The sequence below is a fragment of the Anarrhichthys ocellatus genome, unplaced genomic scaffold (assembly GCF_004355925.1).
Source record: "Anarrhichthys ocellatus isolate YVR2014 unplaced genomic scaffold, GSC_Weel_1.0 scaffold55, whole genome shotgun sequence".
Lineage (NCBI taxonomy): Eukaryota > Metazoa > Chordata > Actinopteri > Perciformes > Anarhichadidae > Anarrhichthys > Anarrhichthys ocellatus.
In genome coordinates, this window is record NW_022280085.1 from 2303245 (window position 1) to 2324864 (window position 21620).

Below are 21620 nucleotides of genomic sequence, written 5' to 3' on the forward strand. Positions count from 1 at the left end.
GTATTCATTAGAATTAACTTAAATTGACCAACACATTCCGTAATGTAGGTTAAGCTTTCTTCATTTAGCTGAAAAAGTTCATGCTCACAATAAAGACTCATTTGAGTTTGACTGACCGTTCTGTTAAAGACTACAGTCTTAACTACAAGACTACAAATCCCAACCTGTATCGGCATCTCACCAAGAGCACTACCTCTTATTGGGAAGGACAACATTTACAGGGCAAGTTATTTTTCTGGAGCCATTTTAAGACCGTTTGCAGACTGAGAAATTGATCATAATTATATATTTGTGCAATCTTAATGTGTCAGACCAGAGCGTCACAGTTACTTACAGCTTTAATACCTGTACATGGGAAGCTTGTGATTTAGGACTGAACAATGACGTATAATCTCATGTAACCATTAGTTTTCTCCAACAGGTGATTCGGTGACATGGGGGAGAAGTCCAATGCCCATCAGGGGGCATCAATGAAATGAAACCAAGGCAGACTGGGTTCAGGGCACTGACCCAAGAGCTGTTGGAAGCGTTTGGAATGGAAATGAATAATAGTTTTTAAAAGAAGAGTCGGTCTCATACAATTATGTAAAAAACTATGTTTATTTCAAAAAAAAAAACATTCTCAATTCAACTCCACAATGATGAAATAAGTGCGAAAGTATATTCCTGTACATCTATTACAATATACATTTTGCTTTGGTTCCCGTTTATATTTCTCTCCATATGTTGGCTGGTAAAACACACTAGTCTAATTTGTAGATGTAAATGACCTCCACTATGCATGAGTGGCAGCGTAATGGCTTTGGTAACAATGTTAAATATTTATTCAAATATAATAGAAGATTACAGTTATAAAAGCGCAAAGACACATTAAAACAACTTTAGCAGATTGCATATGAGCTAACCTTCATGTAACACAAATATATTAAATGAAAACATGCTCAAAATAAAATACTTCAAATTTACAGCTACAGCCAAAACGGAAATTTTAAATTCCACAACGCTCTAAATTGAAAACCAGACGGATAAAAATGGAACTGTCGAATTTGTGAGAAACGCGTGGGAATGAAACGTTTGGCAGTAACAGAATAGAATGGATGACACAACTGATCCGTCACCTGTAGGCCCCTGGTGACTGATGGCGTTCTTGTCCAAGCCGTCTTCCACTGAGCAAAAAATAAACTATGGTCCGGTCCACGGTCTCGCCTCACAGGAGGAGCGGCTCTATTGAGCCGGCTCAGTCTTGTTCTTCTTGTTCAGGACTTTGCGGAGGCTCTCGGGCATCAGGTAGGGCCTCTCGGCACTGCCATCGTTCCTCTCAAGATCCTCCACTGGAACGAGATTCAACAGAAGGTTTAGCACCAAAGGTCATCAGAGCCTCAGAGACTAGTACTTGTAAAAAGGACAGAGTAAATTTGGCTTGTTTCCACTTTAAGTTTAATTTGCATTTAATAAACATAAATCTTTGATTAATAGTTCGGACAATCACCAACAGCATCAATCTATTCAAAGTGTTTAAATGACTGCCTCAGATACTGTTTATTGAACCAACTTTAATGCCAAGCACACACACTCCCTTGTAAAGACGCACTGAATGAAAAACACACTTCAAACATAGAAAAACCTGTTTGGTGTTAACAGAAATGAAAGTGCACTGATAGTGCAGAACTTAACACCGATTATCACGTTTGCATAAACTTTGAACAAACGGATACACTAAAGGTGCAAACAGACCTGCGTTAACACTGTAAATTAGGCACATGAACGGCTTCAAGTTTCTATTGGCCCGTGGCAGTGGGAGGGACTATCAAAAGACTTAGAAAAAAAACAAAACAAAAAAAACTAAATGTCAGTTTGTGACAGAAATGTCACAGTAAGCCATTCATACAATAGTTTACAACGTTTGCAACACGTTCAAAGTACCAGAAACGAACTGGAGACATTTCAAGCACCATGTCATTAAGTGAGGAAAGACCTGGCTGTCAAACCGTCTAAACTAAATCTTAACACCTCAGATCAGAGACCATTTCATCATCTAAACCAGGCAACAAATGACCCACATTTTAATGCGCTCATTCCCTAGACACATGCTTGATGTTCAATTGACCATTCGCTAAGCCCCACACACACACACACACACACACACACACACTACACATCACAGTGATAATTGTGAGATCAATCACTCGAAATTCTTAGTCATTTTTGAGAAAGAGGAGCCTCTGTGTCAGACAGAGGTAGACAAAATCAAGCTTCTCATTTCTAGACACTTTGATTATTTGTCAGTTGTTGCCAAAGAGCTAATTAAGCTAACGTGAGCTCCATGAGATGGTTGAAAACGTCGTCTCAAACCAGAGGGACTCATGCCGAGACTGAGGCTAGGGTAAGGAAAAGGTTGGCTTGAGGGGTGTGTTCAATGACAGTAGATTAGAAGCTGTCATTAGTTGGAGACCCTGTGTAATTATACAATACTGTTTTTATTGCATGCGTAATAATATATTCCTGTTACCCTGAGTGACGTTAGTCAACATCTATTTTAGGAGCAAAATTTACTTTAAAAGGAAAGTTTTCATTGTGTTTTTGTTTGTTTCCATATTGCATTGCAATAGCCCATTTAAAGCGATCATATGCCAAACAACTAATCAATGTAGATATTGTATGCTAATAGATAAAAGGACGATACAGTACATGCTTTGGTTTTCTGACATGCATCTATGCCGTGTTCTGAGCCGTCCGGATTGCAGCCGATGAAATAATGCTCATTACAGCCACGAGACTCAAGAGTTGACTTGGACTTGCAAAAAAATGCCTTGTGAGCATCTCGGACGTACGCATTACAGAAGTTAGACGTATGCGTTATTGCTAGCATTGATACAAGCTTGCATTTTTAATAGTTTACTTGTAACGATCGGATGAGGACTAACCGATTGTTGTGTTTTGTGAACATAATGGTCTCTTGAATGATGATTTTGGCTGTTTTTTGGAATAAGGAAAGAGTCGCCAAGTTATCTTACACGCTGATGTAGCATCCAAGAAATACTGCAATAAATGTGCTGTTGTGAACTCAACCTGTAACCCCGCAAGATAATGTAGCATGAAATGTTATTTTGCGTTGGAACCATCAATGGGTAAGTACTACAGGTTGGAAGCTAGTTAGCCCAAAATGCTAACGATAAACGGAGCTTAAGCCCTACCATAAACCTTTGCTTTAATGTAATTATAACCTTCACACACATTTTATATATTGTGTTCGGTTTAGTTTGTTGATCTATTTTACAGCATGATTAAGGGAAAAACTACCGGCCCCGATTTTCATGCCACTTGGTGGAAGGGTGTAGCCAAGGAAGTCAAATTTCGGCACGGATCCGAATCACGGGGCAGATACATGCAACGGCCTTGGCAGAGTTCGTCATTCTCCGAGCACCCTTCAAGCTAATTTCTTAAATCTAATACTAAAGACACTACTTTCCAAACTCCTAAAGCCTCTTGCACACCGTTCACATCTACTGTCAAGGTTGCTAAGCTATGATTGGACAATCACTGGTCGGGGGAGGGTTTTAGCAAATGGTCAATTAAGAAAACAAATCCTTCGCATCTTGTTTTCTATGTTTCCTTGTGCGGAAACGAGAAGGTAAAAGGAAATATGTATAACTCTGCTGTGAACAAAAGAACTCTGTGATGAGTGGGTTAAGTGCAAAGGAGGGTAATTCACAAAGTTCCAGCTCCTTACTATCATCCTTTAAGATCTTTAACTAGAACCATTCAAAAAATGTGCTGCTGGGGTTTTGCTTTGCCCGTAAATCTGTGTCCTTCCCCACAAAACTCCTCGTCTAAGCCGCGTCTTCCTCCTCCTGATCCTGCTTCGGCCGGACGTCTCCGTCATCTTGTTGCCGAAGACGGATCCTCAGCCACGTTCTTCCACAGAATCTCACGAAGGGTTGAGGACATGTAATAAGGCCTTGCGGCTGAACCGTCATTGCGCTCCAGATCTTCACCTTATTGTGTGTGTGCGCGCGTTTGTGTACGTGTTAATGGATGGAACAGAAAATTAGTATTGAATTCAAGGTTTAAAAAAACAAAAAGAAAAAAGAAGATGTTAAAGGGCCAGTAGGAAGGAGAAAAGGGAGGGGGTGAATTGTGGGAAGTGAGAAAAAAAAAAAAAAAAAAAAGAGGAGACAAGAAAGAGAAAGAGAGTCAAACAGCAAGCAAGCAAAAGGCACCCACAGGCATTTAAAAAGTTAACAGTTCAACACCAAGCAGCCACAGTTTCCAGAATAAGAAACTGGTTATTTTGAAGTGTGGCACACCGTACTCATACAATTTAGAATTAGTGACAGCCCGACACCAAAAGCAATGAGAGACTTGAAGAAGTGAGGAAAGTTTTTAGCTGGTAACGAATGAGCTTTTTTTTTTTCTTCTCAATACAACAGATCTGCAATGCCGAATTATTTTACTCGGCGTCCACATGACCCCGCAAAATCTAGAAGTAAGACGGGGACGACTGCAATGTTACTTACAGAAACAGAGGAAGAGGGTGTCCACACACATGGCGTACACGCTGAAGAATCCATGGGCAATGAGGTAGGAGCCAACCACCACAGTCTGAGGGGGACGAGAAGAGCCGTAAATCACACATGGATCAGGATCAGAAAGAAAGCAGGGGAACAGAAGTATACACCATTTCTGTTGTGTGACTGTATAACACTACTGTTCCTGGGAAGAAACGGAGCGGCACACTCACCAGGATGGGCACCCAGTAGTAGTGGAGATGGGGGGTTGTATCCTCAAAGGCCTTCACTCTCCCAGAGAAGAAGAAGAAGGCAAAGATCCCTGTGGAAGAGAGGACCAAAAAAAACTCAAAGTCAAATCCCCATTGACATTGACTGTATTTCCTCGATTTTCCAGCCGCAGCCTGTACACACTACAAACTCCAAGCAAGCTTTAAGGCGCTCCATGTTTCACACTGATTGGTTGTGAATAAGCAAATTATGTCGATATAATTTACATCGTACATGAAAGTCTATGGAAATCCATTCAGCCTCATTGTGTTAGTATTCCATTGAAATACGAAAACCGCTCAGTATTTCCCAATTATCGAATCTAAATTAGCTCATTATGACAAATTGTACAATTTATGAGGTATATTTTGCATTGACGTCTGCGGAAGCCCATTCAGTCCAGCTGTGCTTGTAATGCAGCAGACTGTGAAGGAGCTCATTATGATGACCTATGCAGTTAAAACTGTCATGCTTTAAGCTTCAATGGGATTTGCAATTTGTTGTATTTAAGGAGTATACTGAAAGAAGCAGTAAGGTAGAACCGAGTACACTTTAATTACACGATTTATTTATCGCAAGTAATATCATTATCGCAATATTCAACATGACCTCATATTTTCCATATTGATGCAGCCCTATTCTCTATCTAGAATACTGCATTTGTCCAATGAAATATTCAAGCATGAAGAAATAAAAACAGACTCACCCACGAGCCCAACGATGAGCAGTTTGCCCAAAAACAAGAGGAAGTCTGTCACTTTGTCTAAGACGGCCACCCTGGAGGGATTAAAGAGGATCACTTATTCTTTGTAAAAGGGAGACTTCCAATCTTATGAAATCAAACGCTGAAAAAAAATGATGCAAATCCCAGACCCCGGTGTCCACTCACCTGATCATGTTCCTCATGAGGAGGAGGAAGGCATCTCTGGCAGCGGTGCAAAAGTTTTTGCCGTAGATCGCCACCTGGAGGCCGAACGCACTCATTACATTCAGATGATTCAACATGACGGAGTACGATGTGTTTCTATTTTAATGATGGGATGAGTACAGCGACTTAAAAACCACCCACCATGATGTAGGCATTCCTGTTTAGGAACTTCATACATTTCTCCAGACACCAGAAGCAGCACTTCAGACAGCACAACAGGAACTTGGTAAACTTATTGTGGGCTCCTGGGAATGAGACGGTGATTGACAGGTAAGTGAAAGTCTGATCAACACTGGATTCAAAATATGGCTTGTAGCCTCGAGCAGCAATAGACCTTTCAGCTTGTGGTCCAGATACTCTAGCAAAACCCTGATGATCTGGATGATTGAGAGGATGAGGGATCCGAACGCCAGAGTTCCCGTGTGATACCTGAAACAAGATAGGGAAAATTGCACGCGTTATACTTCAAATGTTAGGCGTGAGATGATGCCGAAACATCCTCCACACACACCTGAGAGATCTCCCCAGGGCAGAAAAGACCGGGAAGGCGGGCATATCGTCCGGCTTGTTGACGGCCCAGTAGTACGAGGCGAAGGCCCCGGCCAGCGTCATCTGTCCCAGAGCCATGACGAAGTTGGCGCACCAGAAGAAGAGGAAGACGTTGTAGAACTGCAGGCCGATCAGGTACTTGTGGTAGGCGGTCTCTCCGCCATAGAAGGCGAAAAGGCACTCCGAGTCGGGGCAGTGCGCTTTTTCCTCACTGGTTGAGTAGTTCTGAGAACGGATGCAGGTTATATCAGAGACCTCATACGCACAGTGGGAATCCACGAGATTTCTATTTAACATGACCGTTCACTCAATATGAGAATTCAGGGGAAGAATCAGGGTTCAAAAGGTCAATACGAGGATAACTTATTAACAGTTATGTTGTCTTAAAACTGCAGTAAGATCAAAAACATGCTGCCTGCAGGATCCAACATAAATCTGAAATGAAATGAAATAAGACAACTTACCGCTGGGTCACAGGTTTTTCTAGAGTGGTCGCATACCGTCTCATTGAACACTTTGTAGATGGGTTCATTGGAGGTAGACAAGAAGCTGATCGGTTCCATTAAGGACAAACGATCATAACAGATCTCATTCAACATCCAACTGCTGCATATGACATCACATTCATTTTGGCACACTGTTGGTTACATTAATGACCACCTGAGCTGAATTACTTATCCACATGTGCAAGCTTATTTCTGCTTCTGGACTTCACTCAGACTTTATGTAAGAAGTGGACGTAGTCAGCGTGACGTCACACAGTTTGTGGACTACGGTTTTGAAGCCTCGAGTTCGGTATTTTGGCCGTCGCCATCTTGTTTGTTTTGCAGAAGTGCCACGAGAGGGTGGAGCACAATCAAATGCTGAATGCAACAATTTTTCGGCAACCAAACACAATTTACTTTGATGAACTGGAAACGCACTGTGAAAGGGTTAAAGTCGTAACACAACAGCCCGGACAACTCCCTAGCGACCTGTCAATCACAGGGTAGCCCCGCCCTAAAGCATACTCTGCTTTATGGTCTATTTGACACTAAATGGACCATAATTTACTAATTGAACATCATGCTGTATTGAAGAAGACTTGAAACTAGAGATTGAGACCATAAACTCATGTTCACAATATTTATTGAGGTAATAAATCAAGAGAGAAGTAGAGTCATTTTCTCATAGACTTCTATACAATCAGAGGAGTCGCCCCCTGATGGCCATTAGAGAGAATGCAAGTTAAGGCACTTCTGCATTAGCTTGACTTCCAAACTTAACCGCCGTATTCCCAAGAAGTGCTTAAAACTGTCCAAATCAAAATCCACAATATATTAAGTTCTCAAGGTGTTTCAGTTCAAAATGAACTGGATGGTTACTTTGTACATTGTTTTAACCACACATATAGATCTACTATACTGCTGTATGTCAATTTACTGATTTATCATCTTTATTGTTGCTGATGTGCCTCTGATTCACACATCAGTCTCATATATCAAAGTTCAAGCTGTTACTTATCGTTCATGATGAATTTGAAACAACCTGTGGCAAATAGGCCACGGAGTTATTTTCTTTGAAAGCAACCGTTCCTGTAGGAGCTGCTGGTTTAATGGGCAGCTCCACCAGTCTTAATGCTCTCCACCTGTTGCTCCTGCGTTTCGGACCACGCTCGACCATAAACAACGACACCGGCTGACAGCGAGTTGAAAGGATACACAGCAGTAACGGCCCAGAAGGCGATGACCATGGCTAGGAGGAAGAACGTGAAGAGAGGGTAGAAAAGGGAACTCATCACGTGACCGACAGCTCTGTGAACACAACATCACAACCAATTACAATTAGTTGTAATTTGATTACCTCATCTGTGCCATTAGTCAGACACTTTAATCCACCACTATGATCATCATCGATCTGTCTTTCCACTCCTCCCATCCTGTGAAGTCTGACCTGCTGGCTTCTTTGATGAGAGCGATGGCGATGAGGATCCTCTTCCTGAGGAAGATGAGCAGCAGGATGATGATGACGTCCACAATGGCCAGGATGATCACTAAAAAAGGAGAGAAGGGTCGCAGAGAGAGACGTCATGAGGGTGTTTCACGGCAACGTGTCAGAATCTTGACTCGAGTACGAGCGGTGTACTGACTGAAGGCCAGCCAGGTCTGTCTGATCTGCAGGTAGACTGCGAAGTCCGTCTGGAAGCCCAGTTCCTGTAGAGTCACATTGGCGCCCGCCTCTCCCTTCAGGGCGGCGTACTCCATGTAGCAGTGGAAGATACCTGGACAGCAAGGACACACACACACACACACACACACACACACACACACACACACACACACACACACACACACACACACACACACAGACACAGAGTGCAGGCCTACAGTTAGGAGAAACATACAGGAGTAACAGCATGGGAGCAAAGCAATGTGCTGCTGTGGATGAGGCATCAGTCAAATGAATTTTAGACACCTTAAAAAAAAGCAATATCAGTTTTGAGGTATTCTTTATTTACAGTATCTTCACCACTTTACTTTGCCATCAGACGTCCGTTTGAAGTCGCTCTCAAGACTCCTTTGATAAAAACAGTAGTTTCACCTCGCAGAACACTGGAGTTGCTGGTCTACTGTTGCCTCGAACTGTTAGTGTGTATGTGTTGTTGTGTGACTTCGGTGATTTAAAGGGTTAGTTCGGATTCACCAAAGTCACAAACTGATCGAGGCAGCAGTGGACCAGCAACTCCCGTGTTCTGTGAGGTAAAACTAATGTTTTTGTCAAAGGAGTCCGGTGGCTTAAACTGGTTTTGATCTTTTTAGGCGTCTAAAATAGGTTCGGCTGCTGCGCCCGTCAGCAGCAGCACATTGCTTTGCTTCTGTGCTGGTACTCCAAAATCAGTTCCAGTAGCCATCTACTGGAAGTAATACACGGACTATGGAGTAGTACCTCCTACCAGCCCACTTCAAAACATCCAAATATCCAAACAGAGTGATAGAGACAGAGAACAGCAGTGTTTTGATAGCAAGGAAGAAGATGTTGATTTTCTTCTCTCACAGACTGCATCACTGATGGATTTAAAAAAACTTAAAAGCACATCGACTGTTTTCTCCATTTACGCTGCAATTTTCTTTAGCAAAAATGGAATTAACATATTCCACATGGGCATGTGTAAATATCTCAAGCTCCACCAGATTAGAATGGAGGCCCTGCTCTTTATTCACCCACTGCCATGGTGAAGCTGAGCATCGATGATGGCTTTGTTTTTTCCATCCACCAGAAACACGTGTTTAACTTCAAGATGAGTCCCAATATTATACCACACACTAACTCTAAGCAGGTTCGGAGTGTGTAGTTGGTTCACACTGGAAAAGTGAAGAGAAAAAGCAAACTAAAACTGTCGGCATAGATCCTATAAAACACATTTTTCGGTGTGCTGTTGATGGACACTATTCTCCCACAATGCAATGCACAAAGAAAACAAAAAACAATTGTGTCGCTGGTGGTACAACCTGCCTTCTAAAACATGTGCTTTGGCCCTTACCATATCCTATGACCAGTATCACCAAGACAATCATGACCCAGACCATGATCCCCGCCAGGAAGCGCAGCAGCACGATGAAGAGCAGGCTGATGAGCATCGCGAGGACCAACCCTCTACAGAGAGTTTCAAGGTGTGAGGAGGGAAGGTGAGCACAATGTTGCACACACGCACACATCGGATCAAAAGGAGACGCAGCTGTACACAACGTAGGCGGGTGACTTACATCAGGATCCAGTACCAGGACTGTGTGTAATCCTCGAAGATTTTCATGACCACCTGGCGAGCCTCGATAACCACGGTGGCGTTCCTGCAGAGAGATTCCAGAGTGTTTAATCCGTTTTCAGCGCTACGGAGTTCCTCGTCGGGTGCGGTTTGTAAAATAAATAAAATATAACTAACGTGTCGGGCCGGGGACACGTACACACAGCTGTTTACAAGAGCGATGCACTCACTTGACTCCATCCAGAAGATCCTTGGCGTCTCTCATGTTTCCGCTCCCGTCATCGAAGTGAGAGTTGTTTCCCACGGTTACCACGCCTTCTTTCTGGCCCAAAGCTGGGAAACACCGGCGGGTGACTGAAGGAAAGCAGAAATGAGAGATGAGGCTGGTTGATTGATGTGTACATGGCAGCAATCTGGATGTATACAACATGTATATAATTATGATCCAACTCACATGGTCTGCTGGGGGTCAGCATGGCGGGACAGAGACCTAAACTGAGGATTTGTGGTATACCCTGAAACACAGCAAACAGACACGAAGGTGTGCGGAAACCTTTGGACAATCTAAATAGTGGAGGCAGCACAGGGTGTCCTCCAAGGGGGCTTCAACTCAACAACATGGCTTTGAACTCACCATTGCGTTGGTCACACCGTCCTTGCAGAATCTCTTGTAGTCCTCAAAGTCTTTTTTGTTGGTGTAGGCTTTCACCAACGTCATGAACTTTTCGGGGCACTTCTCCACGCACATCTAAAAAAGGAGGGAGCGCACAGTTACATCGAGAGCGGTTAAGGCATTCACTGGTGCGGAATGCAGCACAGCAGGTTCCATGGTTTAAAAACAACCGCAGTAGCTGTGCCTGGTATCCATTCTACACACTGATAAGGTTTCCCCAAGGACCAGAGAAGAATACGTGAGTTCACACCTGCGTGGTGGGACACTGGAACTCCAGCAGCACCATGGGGCTGGCACACTTCATGATGTTGAAGTAGAACAGCAGTGGCTTGTTGCTGTTAAGACACACACACACACACACGTGCAAAATGGTCAGAGGAAGAAAACGCTGACGGGAGGCGTTAACGCCATGTCTGTGCATTTCTATGACCAACAGTGCACCTATGCTTTATTTCTGTTTCTGGCTACACACAAACCAACATTATGATTGTTTCCTTATGAGGCTGGTGCATCCATAGATATACAGGTACAATGGTTTCATATGTGGTAAAGGGCGTGTAGGAAAAGTAACGCAGCGGCACATTTAATGGAAATGGATCATCCCGTCTCTTTAATGGCATTTATGCGGAAGTTTGAGATCTTTTCAATGGGACTTTTGGGGTCCGATGTGACAGATCGGTGCTCAGCTGTTTCCGCATGCGTGTGTCCACATTTGACACTTCGATGCGACCCGCCTGGTCGGATAGTGATCGGAGATTCTTTGTGGTCAAAGGAGCCGCAGTAAAACGGTGATAAACACATAATTTCCAAAAAACTTCACGCAGTAAAAGCAAAATAAAACCTTTGCTGCTTACTCTTCCTCCCTGCAGTATCAGCTGACTTGTTTTATTAAAGAATAGCCGCCAACGAAGCGCCGCTTATTCTGTGATGAACACCTTCTCCTGACATTTTTTTACCCCGGTTACGTTGGTATTTAAAAGGATTTTATTTTGAAACGATACAAATCAGGAAATGTTGTGTTTTCATCAGCAGTAACTTAACAGGTCTCAGACAGCTGGTCTCATCTGGGGCTCCAGTCCCGGCCTTCCTCCTCTCTTCCATTTGCAGGGAGAAGACGAGTGTAACCACGGCCGCAGAGAGGGGAGGAGCTTGAGAAGGTGCCGCTTATGACGGAGGGATTCTGGATTAATAAAGTGGGCACTTTAAACCCCAAAGAGTTAAACTCGAGTATGCCGTGTTTTAAAAAATAAATTAGAAAAAAAAAAAAAGATTATGAGAGAATACAGTTTGTTGCCTGTAAAGCCATTTTGATGGGTTAAAGTGTCAAAGATTGTTAAATAATATGTTTACTGTTTATTAATTTATCTTTTTCTTGCAATGTTTGCATCAACTAACTGTATTATGTAAAGAGTATTTTTGAGGTAGACAATAACATTTGTATATTTCACCTTCCCACACGTTCACACATTCGCTGCACTGAAGCTCACACCATTCGGCGAATTAATTATAATCATTGCGTGGAAAGCAACTCACGCCAGTGGGGTGCCAGCCTGCCCGCAGAACTGGCCTCGACTGTCCGTGGGATAGATCACCTTCCTGGGGTCGCCCTGGGACCAGGCTGGGAGCACAGAAACAGAAGGTAAAGGTTAAAAAAAACAAATTGCATTATAATTTGCATTATAAAAGTTTTAGATTGTGTTTTTAGAAGTGTTTTCTCTTACCCAGTATTCCCACTGCGATATAAGCCAGTATGGCAATAATGAAGAGGATGCAGCACGCGATGTCTGTGCAGCCCCTAGAGGGGACAGAGCAAAGGGTGAGGGGGGTCGAAAAAAGAAAAACTCTTGGTGATAACCAGAAGCCACGCCCCTCTCTCACCGGTTCTGGATCGGGCCCTTGAAGGTCGGGTCATACTTCCTCGGCTCGCCTGCACAGAAGGAAAAAGAAGAAGTGCATTTGTCACTCTATGCAAATTCTGACTATTAATCCCTACAACCGTACATGCAACACGATATGTTAAAAATAGAGATGCACCTTGCACCCGGGTTATTTTTAAAAGAGCAGTGAATTTAAGGTTAAGAGACAGTATGCCACACTCCCCCCCTCTCTCCCTCCCATTCTTCTGTCAGATGACTTTTCACTCCAGGCAAGACACGCCTGGCAACACAACAAATTCCTCCCTGGTGACTAAGCAGAGTTAAACCCATGTGCTAGACGGAGCTCACACGGGAGACTTTTGACAGTCTCATATGCATTCATTTCAGTTGAAACTTTGATGCAATATACTTTACTTTATACTTTACATGTCAACTGATGCTCTGTGGGTTCTGATAACTAGTCAGGCATTCAGGTATGTTTGCTGCAGGTTACCCGAGGTCAGCGTGTCAGAAGCAGCAGAATAGAAGCTTCTATTATCCGAGCAAATTCATCTTTTGGCTCCGAGCTAAATTCATCGGGGAGCGTTAGCTTCACTTAGCAGGTCATTGCTCTCCAGGGGCAGACATAAGAAATCAATGAGACACATTAGTGATGGAGAGCAAAGAAAAAAAAAAAAAAAAAAGTCACAGATGGGCAGGCGGCACAGCCACCGCTCCAACACAAAAATAAATATTGGTTTTATATCCAAATTAATCAATATTTTGGCTGCTTTTTTAGTGCTTCAAGCACCACCACCACCACCAAACCCACCCTACCATCGTCTGCATGTATGTACACGTGTGTAACATCGGATCCAGACACGTTAAAGCCAAAACATGGAGTATGATATGGTCCGTGGCGTCTCTGCATATTAATTATGTGATCTGGAGGATAATGCTGCAGCTAGCATTTACCAGGCGAGCTCTTATAGAGAAGTCACAGCTTCCTGTTTAGAAGGAGCATGGGTGCTGCCTTTCATAAACAGGGTGCTAGATTAATCAAAAGGTCAGACTCAACAAAGGAAAGGTAGGCCTTGTTCACATTGATATGTAGCTGTAGGAACCAGTGAAAGGCTTAATGAACCATGGATTTGTTACAAGTGAAGCCTGCTCCCTGTAATGATTATCCAAACACAAACTCATGGCGCAGTAATATTTGTGCAAAGAGCAAAAACATTGATAAAATACCTCCCAGATCTCACACTCTCTCTCACACACACACACACACACACACACACACACACACACACACACACACACACACACAGTGTTAGCAGGCTGTCCACACAAACACACCCATTCCTTCCCCACAGTGTTGACATGCTGATACTGACGCTCCGGTTTCTCTCAACACAATTTAGACAGTTGATGAGACGGATTCCTTGTTAGGGCTAAAGATGAACCAATAATCCCTTGTTCATTTGACTTCTCTTAGATGAATGCAGAATGAAACAAAAAAAAAGAGCTGAGAATCAACAGAAAACTAAAGCAAAGCGAGCAGTTACCATTCTTTCCGTAGAACTCTCCTTCCTCGGGCATGTTGATTCCTTCTCTCTGGGTCAAATGTGGAAATGTACAGAGAGCTCTCTTAACTCTGTTCTACAGACACTTTATCTGGTTCACTTCTTCTTCGCTCTCTCTGCCGGTACAAATGAGCCAGAGCGCGAGGGAAAACACGGGTAGTGAGGAGGTAGAAACCAGTCCAACCTGTCCCAGTGAATAGCAGTAAGCTCAGGGCAGCAGCCAGCAGACTTCCCCCCCCCCCGTGTGTTAATGCTGAATCAACTGCCTCTTTCCAATCTGGGCCCCACCTGTGCATCTCCCTTTATCTCCTCCCACTTCCAAAGAAAGACCCGTCTTTCTGTCTGCTTTTTACACTTTGTTTGTCCCCCCCAAAACAAAACGGCAACTAAAACAGGCAAATTTACTATTCGACAGGAAGTGCGAGGGAGAGACAGGAGGCGTGGGTGTGAATGTGAGGGTGGAGACTAAAGTCAAAGTACTTAGATGTTATCAGAAACATGTGTTCAGAGACAACAAGGAGGAACACCGCCTGCACCGCTGCCTCCAGTGGTGTTTTGTGTAGCTGCAGAGGAAGAGGGGGCATGATTACATTCTGGATATTTAATTCATTTTGTTGTATATTTTTTACAGATATACTGATAATATTAGGTTAAAAAGAGCCATAGTTTTGATGTTGAATAATTGCCATTAAATTGCCATGTGGAGCAGCTGAAATAGGATCAATTCAAATCTCTTCCCCTCAAAGTGGTTTCTCCCATCTTGTGGGGACATGGCAGTATTGCACTGGGGCCAAATGCTTTCATGCACTAGAAACTTTGGACCCCTCTCTGTTCTGTACACAACCAGAGTATGTTAGATGAATTCATAATTCCAACAAAGAGTCCACAGAAGGACTAAATGCCACAGATGTTTTTAACAGATGCTGACAGACTTTCATTCCAGCTGGAATGGCTGAAAGTTTCCAAACACTCTGTTTTTGGTTCAGGGCCAATGTTGCTGCGAATGGGAATTCCCTGTTGTGATTTCCATAACTCAAAAAGTCGGAGTTGGAGTCGGGTGCATTGAGAGCCGGGCGAGAGCAGGCCGAGGCAAGGACCTCGAGGTGCCAACCCCTGGCATCGCAGATTGGCTCTAGGGACGTGGAATGTCACCTCTCTGGCGGGGAAGGAATAGGAGCTGGTGCGGGAGGTAGAGAGGTACAAACTAGATATAGTTGGGCTCACCTCCACGGATAGTACTGGTTCTGGAACCAAAACCCCTGGAGAGGGGCTGGCCCTTTCCGGAGTTGCCCTGGGTTGAGAGGCGGGTGTGGGGATACTCACAAGCCCCCAGCTGAGCGATGCTGTGTTGGAGTTTTCCTCATCAAACACATCCTCGGCAGAGGAGGCAGACTTTGACGACTTGGGGGAAGACCTCCCTGGCAGAAGTCGCTGAGGTTGTAAAAAAAAGCTCCTGAGCAGCAAAGGCGCCAGGGTGGATGAGATTCGCCCTGAGATGCGGAATGCTCTGGATATTTTTGGTCTGTCTCGGGTGACACGCCTCTTCTGTGCTGTGTGGTCGGGGACAGTGCCTGTGGAGTGGGAGACCCTCACCTATAGTCATGAGCTTTGGGTAGTGACCGAAAGAGTCACCGTGTGGGTGTAGGAACCCCGCTGCATTCCATCTTTGCAATAACACCTGATGCTTACTAATCAGACTGCTGCCCTAAAACTCAATGGGAGTAGTTTCCTGTAAGAACTTTGGTTAAGAAAATAGTTCCTATAAAAACAAGGTCTGTGGAGTATCTCGAAAGAGAGACTGCTGTTGAGTTTTTTAAGTGTATTCTTTGGAGTGTCATATAGTCATATTGTACTGGAGAGAAGGCAGACATCTCTACGACAGATATCTCCAAAATCAGGCAACCCATACCAAAACAATCTCGACTGATGAATAGCACCACAGGTGAGAGAAAAAATATGTACTTTTGATTTTCAGGTGAACTGACTTTTAATCGACAAGAAATCCGGCGGGCCTTTTTCATGGAAGACATTTTGACGTGTCACAGTAGGAAAAGCACAGGTGTCAATAATAAAATCACCGAAGCCTGAGTTTCAATATGTTATTAGTAACACCTGTGCTTTTCCTACTATGACATGTCCAAATATCTGCGGTGAAAAAGGCATATTGTCCACTGTAAGCTACACAGCACTGATGTTCAGTATCTATAGTCTTGTGGTTCCTACTTTTTAATCATGCTCCCCTTTTTGGGAATTCCATCCTATCTCATAGATGCATAAACTTAATTATATATATATTTTTATCAATCAGCAACAATACTGAGTATGCTAGTAACAAGCTGCACTTTATTGATATATTATTAGCAATACCTGTTTTATTTAGCAGCAGACATTGTGACTTGTGAAAGCAGGAAAAGCACAGGTGAAGCTTATTACGTTAACGATGACTCCATCCTGGCAATCACTAATTTGTTCCACCTGTGTTTGACAGGTATACATGTTGTGCAATAGTACAACCATACTTTAATTATTTTTTAGGTTCTGGGAACTAAAAGAAGCAGAAGAAATGGTCAAATAAAATAGCGGAAGTAAAAAAGAAAGTAATACAATCTAGATATTAAAGGGCTATATTTAAAAGGATTGTGATTTCATAGCCAGACGGCACAGACGGAAGACTTTAATAACATCTCAAGGTTACTGCTGCTGCTGCCATCCCACATCTCTTACATTACAGTAGGAGGGTGTGGAGCGTGTTAAAAAGGAAGCAACGCCACAATCACATACAATCACAGACATCCTTGGTACACCCACAGTAAAATGTTGTATCCTTTGGCACATCTTGTCTCGTTATATATTGGAGTCCATGTTTCTCGAAAAAGTCCTGACAGCATGGATCTGCCATCCAAACCTCTAAGATGTGTCGCCTGTTCCCATTTCTACCGAACTGAAAACGTCACCCCCTCATCTCTGCTGTTACACCAAGTGTCGTTATTTCTTTAACTCAGACACGGATGACAGAACGTGAAACCAAGATCCAATTTATACATTTAGGCTGTACGTGAATCACAGAATGAGCAAAAAACAAGTGGCCAACAGGAAGCCATATTCTCTAAACAACACATACTATCTGAGACTTCATTCCTCGGATATAATTAATGCACCGTCCTGACCGCAGTAGAAGACACTTCAAGGAACATTTGAGGGATATAATAGCTGGTAAAATTCCCCAAAAAATGTGTTGCTTTCGTATTAACAAAGATAAATATTTCTCAGGGCCAGCAAGGTCAGCCAAGAGCAACAAACAGAGCTACAGACTGGTAAAGAAACTCACTAACGAGCGGGGGCAGCTCACTGGGGTGGTCTCGCTCTCAAATCCAAATGACTCTGCATTTGTATCGCCTCCTCTCCGCAAACTCATCCTCCCAGACCTCAATAACCAGTCTCACACTGCCCTGGTCATGCCTTTTTTATCTCAGGCAGAGTCTCATGATCCTGTTCGGGTTGTTAGGGTTTGACGAGGATGAAGCGCGTTTAAGTGGAAGCGTGTCGGCTGCAATGACAGAGATGTTTTTGGCCGTTTGTTAGTCGCGGGGAGGAAAAGCTGTAGCATGCAGGAGCTGAAAGGAAAACTGAATTAGGACTAAATCTGCACATGTAGCTCACGTAAACTCAAACAGACCGCAAGGACCTGAAAGAGAGACCGGAGGAGCTCAGCATCGGGTTTCAAAACCACTCTCCTAAATATGGCTTATAATTACTAATCTGCACCATGGGCATGCTGCCTGGCTGCCTCGAATCCTGTCATTGAGGTTCCTTGTTATATCTCAGCCTGAAATTACTCCAACATGTGAAACTATAGATGTTCCTGCAGAATGTTCTGGAGTTTTAGATTACTGTCCTTGTGACCTTTTTTTAGCTGCTTTCCCTCTATAGCCTCGAGACGCACTGATACATATTAATGTTTGCACCGAAGGTTTACTTGAGGCCGTTCTCTCAAGGCTCAGCCGTCTCTTAAGTGAATTTGCGGCCTGAGTCACAACCGTCATCTCCTTTAAGGTCCAACAAACACAATCATGTTGTGTCTCCTCCATCTGCATCCTTGACTAAGTATTCAGTGTGGCGCTGCCTCCTGGGGAGGGGTTGGTAATGTGAGTCATGGTGTGGCGGGCAGACGGGTGGAGAAGGGTGTGTGCAGAGAAGAGGAGGGAAAAAAAACACGTTAAAGCCACATCATGAAAGAAGCCAGCGGACAGAAGAAGTGCCTCGTGTTGTTTTCATGCCTACTCGTTAGAACATCCTGCAAAGAGCTCGACATGCTCAACACGTCGCTGCAGAACAACATCAATTGCAAAATCTTTGTTTTTGAAGTATCTAAATACAAAAAGAAACAATGTAATTTGCCCGAAAACTAATTGTTTTACGCTTTATGAAATCCCTTGTAAGAAGCAAAGAGCTGCACATCTCACGTTGCATATTCTCAATATGCAATAATGCATCTTCACTATCATAAGACATATTTGTGGTAAGCAGGACATAATTAAAAAGCAGTGGCAATACAAACATAAAGCATACTGTTTTGAACAATACAGATGTAAATATATGGATATTATGCATTCTCGTCTGAGCTGAATATTTCTAAGGTGACACTAACAGACGTCCACCACATGCCTCACGCGTTTGAGGCATTTTGTTAATAAGCTCTATCGATAGCTGGGCGTCAGCTATAAGCTCCTGTTGCCTGCTGCCATACCAGTCTGAGGAATGTGGCAGCAACTGGACAAGCAGCGGATAAACCGGGACATTGTACACACACAATGCACGAGGCACTCTGTACATACAGACCTGGCTTTTTAAAACAAATAAACTGTATATACGTGCACTGAATATGTTAATAACAAGGGAACTCACAATTTTAAGCAGCGTACAAGTTAATATTTAGGTTTGAGTAAGTTAAAAAAGAAGGGAAAGTGGTCCGCTGGTCGCAAACTAAACACAAAAGCACGTCTTAGTGTAAATACTGAAAGTATTTGCAGTTACCACAAATAGTACCGTTATCGTCTTGCGCCAAAAATAAAGTATCTAAGGTTGTTTACAGTTGTAACGTTAGTTCGCAGCTATCCCGGGACGAGGCAGAGCGTGCCTCTGCTGGACTTTAAATAATTACCATATTTCGGTTTCTCCTCCAGTTCCATGATAACAGGGTGTTTCTTCCGGGCCAAATGTGTTGTTTTATGTTTTTATTTTCGGGGGAGACTAACTACAGCATACTTCCAGTCTTGACGGAGGTTCCCCTCTCTTCTTCTGACACTTTGACCACCCCAGCAGAAGTCCGCTCCAAAATCTGCAAACGTTCAAAGCGAGATTCCGCAAGAGGAGAGAGCTGGCCAATGAAAACGCAGGACACCGTGATCGACAAGGGCGCTGAGCCAATCGCTGAGTCAAGGCGGGAGTTTACGTTCCTGGACTGGTTTCATTTCTTGTACCGTTAACTGACACAGACATAACTGTCCAATGAGCTGCTATAACCGTCTAACAAGCGTCAATTACAATTAAACTCAATATTTGATATAATATAACGAGGTCTATGTCACTTGTGTTTGTCAATCAGTACTCATTCACAGCGGAAATTAATTTCCATCAAGCCAAGAGTAGAGTAAATCATTGGCATAGCATAACTTTTATTGGCCTGATGAAATTCAAGACATTAATTATAAAAGCAAATCTATTCATTCATTATTCAACTTACATGCCTAACATTGCCTGGTATGACTGCACTCTGTGAGGCAGGACGGCTGCAGAGGAGGAAGAGAAAATCCTAATAGTAAAATTAAAGATACCACAAAGTAAAAATCTAAATGTTACTTAAGTGATAATACAGAGGTATTATGTGCAAAATGTAACAAGCGTCTTTTATGTAAAATCATTAACGGACACTCAGAGGATTATATCAATGTAATGCATGGATCGTACTGTATTTGGGTAACATTAAAGGGGCAATCCATCAATATTTCATATCAAGTGCAGTTTACTCACAGAGCGTAGCCTTATATTAAAACTGTGACAACAGTTGTATCATGTCTTCTGTGGCTCTGGAGGAAGCTGTCTGAAAAATATAACCCTGGTGATGTCATCATAGGCTCGGTGACGACAAACTGGGCTTGGAGACGACACGTGTTTAAGCCAGTGTCACAAACTGGGGTGGTGGAGTTTGAAAGACATGCATTAAACAGGCCTTAATTATAAACACCAGTTGCATCATTGAAAGTGTTGAATCCAGAGATTTTTAGGCTGGACTCGTCCCAGTGAGCACCAAACTGGATTTCAACGTTGATTTCTGGTTGAAACTCAGTCTGAACGTCTAAGATCCATTTTCACCGTCTTTTCAACCAGCTTGAATGCGGTTACAACATCAACATGTCACAAAACACCAATATGTTTTAAAATATTGATGGTTGGTTGAAAGAGACATGATATTGGTTACTGTGAACAAAACTCTCCAAAATCATATTACGCTGGCCGGTGAAATGTGGCTACACGAAGACGTGATTTCAACAAATTTAATGTTTCATACAAAACGTCATAAATATGGAACTATAGACTGTGTGCTGCCAACAAGAAGCTCCCAGGACATCGTGATGAGAGCAGAGCACATTCTGTCTGTACATTCATGTAAAATACGTGTCTGTGTTTACTGCTGGAACTTTGAGACTAAAAGTCAAGATATCTCAGGCTTTGACTTTAACAATAGAAAAATATATGTTTGATACAACTTTACTGAATTGCAATACTAAGTCACTAAAGTGCTGCATATTCCCTTGAATATGTACGCTACGTCTTGTAGCTGCTACAGATGGAGACAGTGTAATGTATCATGCTGTATAATTGTAATAGTTGTAGGAGCAACTATTGCTGTCAGATTAATATGGTGGAGCAAAACATTTGTTTGTCAATGAAAGAAAATGATTTGAAGTTTTCTTCCGTTATTCGTGGTTTATTTTATTGAATGCTGCACCCTTCTGGTTTTGTCATGCTTGCACTTATGGAAAAAGGGTTCCATTGCAAACATTTGTCCTCCTGCACAGAAACTTTTAAAATGTTCAGACAACTTGTCCCTGAGTAGCTCTGTTAATGACAAGACTACAGCGTGTGAACTTCTCCCAGCAGAGAGGAGCACTGGTGTGAGAACAACTGTGTCTGCTGTCAGGACTGGATGGAGGGCAGCAACCATCAACCTCCCTTGGCACTTTATTATTCTGGGAACTGAAACATGATTACAGCCCACACAGCCACAAGTATCCGCTCCTCCTGCCAATGAGCCAATCACAGTCGTCTGCAGCTGCTGAAGTTTCCCTTAAAGGCAGCCATCTCCGATGATGATGATGGACGGCCACGAACACTTAGTTCATTCATAATGTTTATGTCATAGTCTCAATAAGTAATATGCACTTCTGCTTTCACATAGAGAACATGATTGGGTATGTGAAAAAAAAAGTTGGTCGTGGTTTAATCACTGG

The 21620-nt window shown here is 43.0% G+C and overlaps 1 protein-coding gene across 2 annotated transcripts; it reads right to left on the reverse strand.

Moving 5' to 3' along the window:
• Positions 1–581: 581 nt before the first annotated feature.
• LOC116396405 (choline transporter-like protein 2) lies at positions 582–19414 on the reverse strand. 2 transcript variants are annotated; one of them, XM_031871002.1, is made up of 22 exons: positions 19271–19414; positions 12549–12597; positions 12392–12465; positions 12204–12288; positions 10921–11005; positions 10632–10745; positions 10452–10512; positions 10228–10351; positions 9999–10082; positions 9776–9888; positions 8384–8515; positions 8188–8287; positions 7956–8048; positions 6720–6804; positions 6218–6480; positions 6041–6135; positions 5848–5951; positions 5668–5741; positions 5485–5555; positions 4742–4830; positions 4518–4602; positions 582–1331 (listed from the first exon to the last, which is right to left on the reverse strand). In XM_031871002.1, the coding sequence occupies exons 1-22, from the start codon at positions 19296–19298 to the stop codon at positions 1225–1227; spliced, it is 2115 nt and encodes a 704-aa protein (XP_031726862.1). In that variant the 5' UTR covers positions 19299–19414; the 3' UTR covers positions 582–1224. The 2 variants fall into 2 exon arrangements, with proteins under 2 accessions (XP_031726862.1, XP_031726861.1); XM_031871001.1 differs by lacking the exon at positions 19271–19414 and adding an exon at positions 14092–14953.
• Between the last annotated feature and the right edge of the window lie 2206 nt (positions 19415–21620).

Bases quoted from the DNA above. Each gene is read 5' to 3' on its own strand.
- LOC116396405 (XM_031871001.1), bottom strand. From the start codon at position 14,125: ATGCCCGAGGAAGGAGAGTTCTACGGAAAGAATG. The intron at 12,289-12,391 runs GTAAGAGAAAAC...CTGTGCTCCCAG, and splicing joins TATCGCAGTGGGAATACTGG to CCTGGTCCCAGGGCGACCCC. The intron at 8,516-9,775 runs GTAAGGGCCAAA...CTTGCTGTCCAG, and splicing joins GATACTGGTCATAGGATATG to GTATCTTCCACTGCTACATG.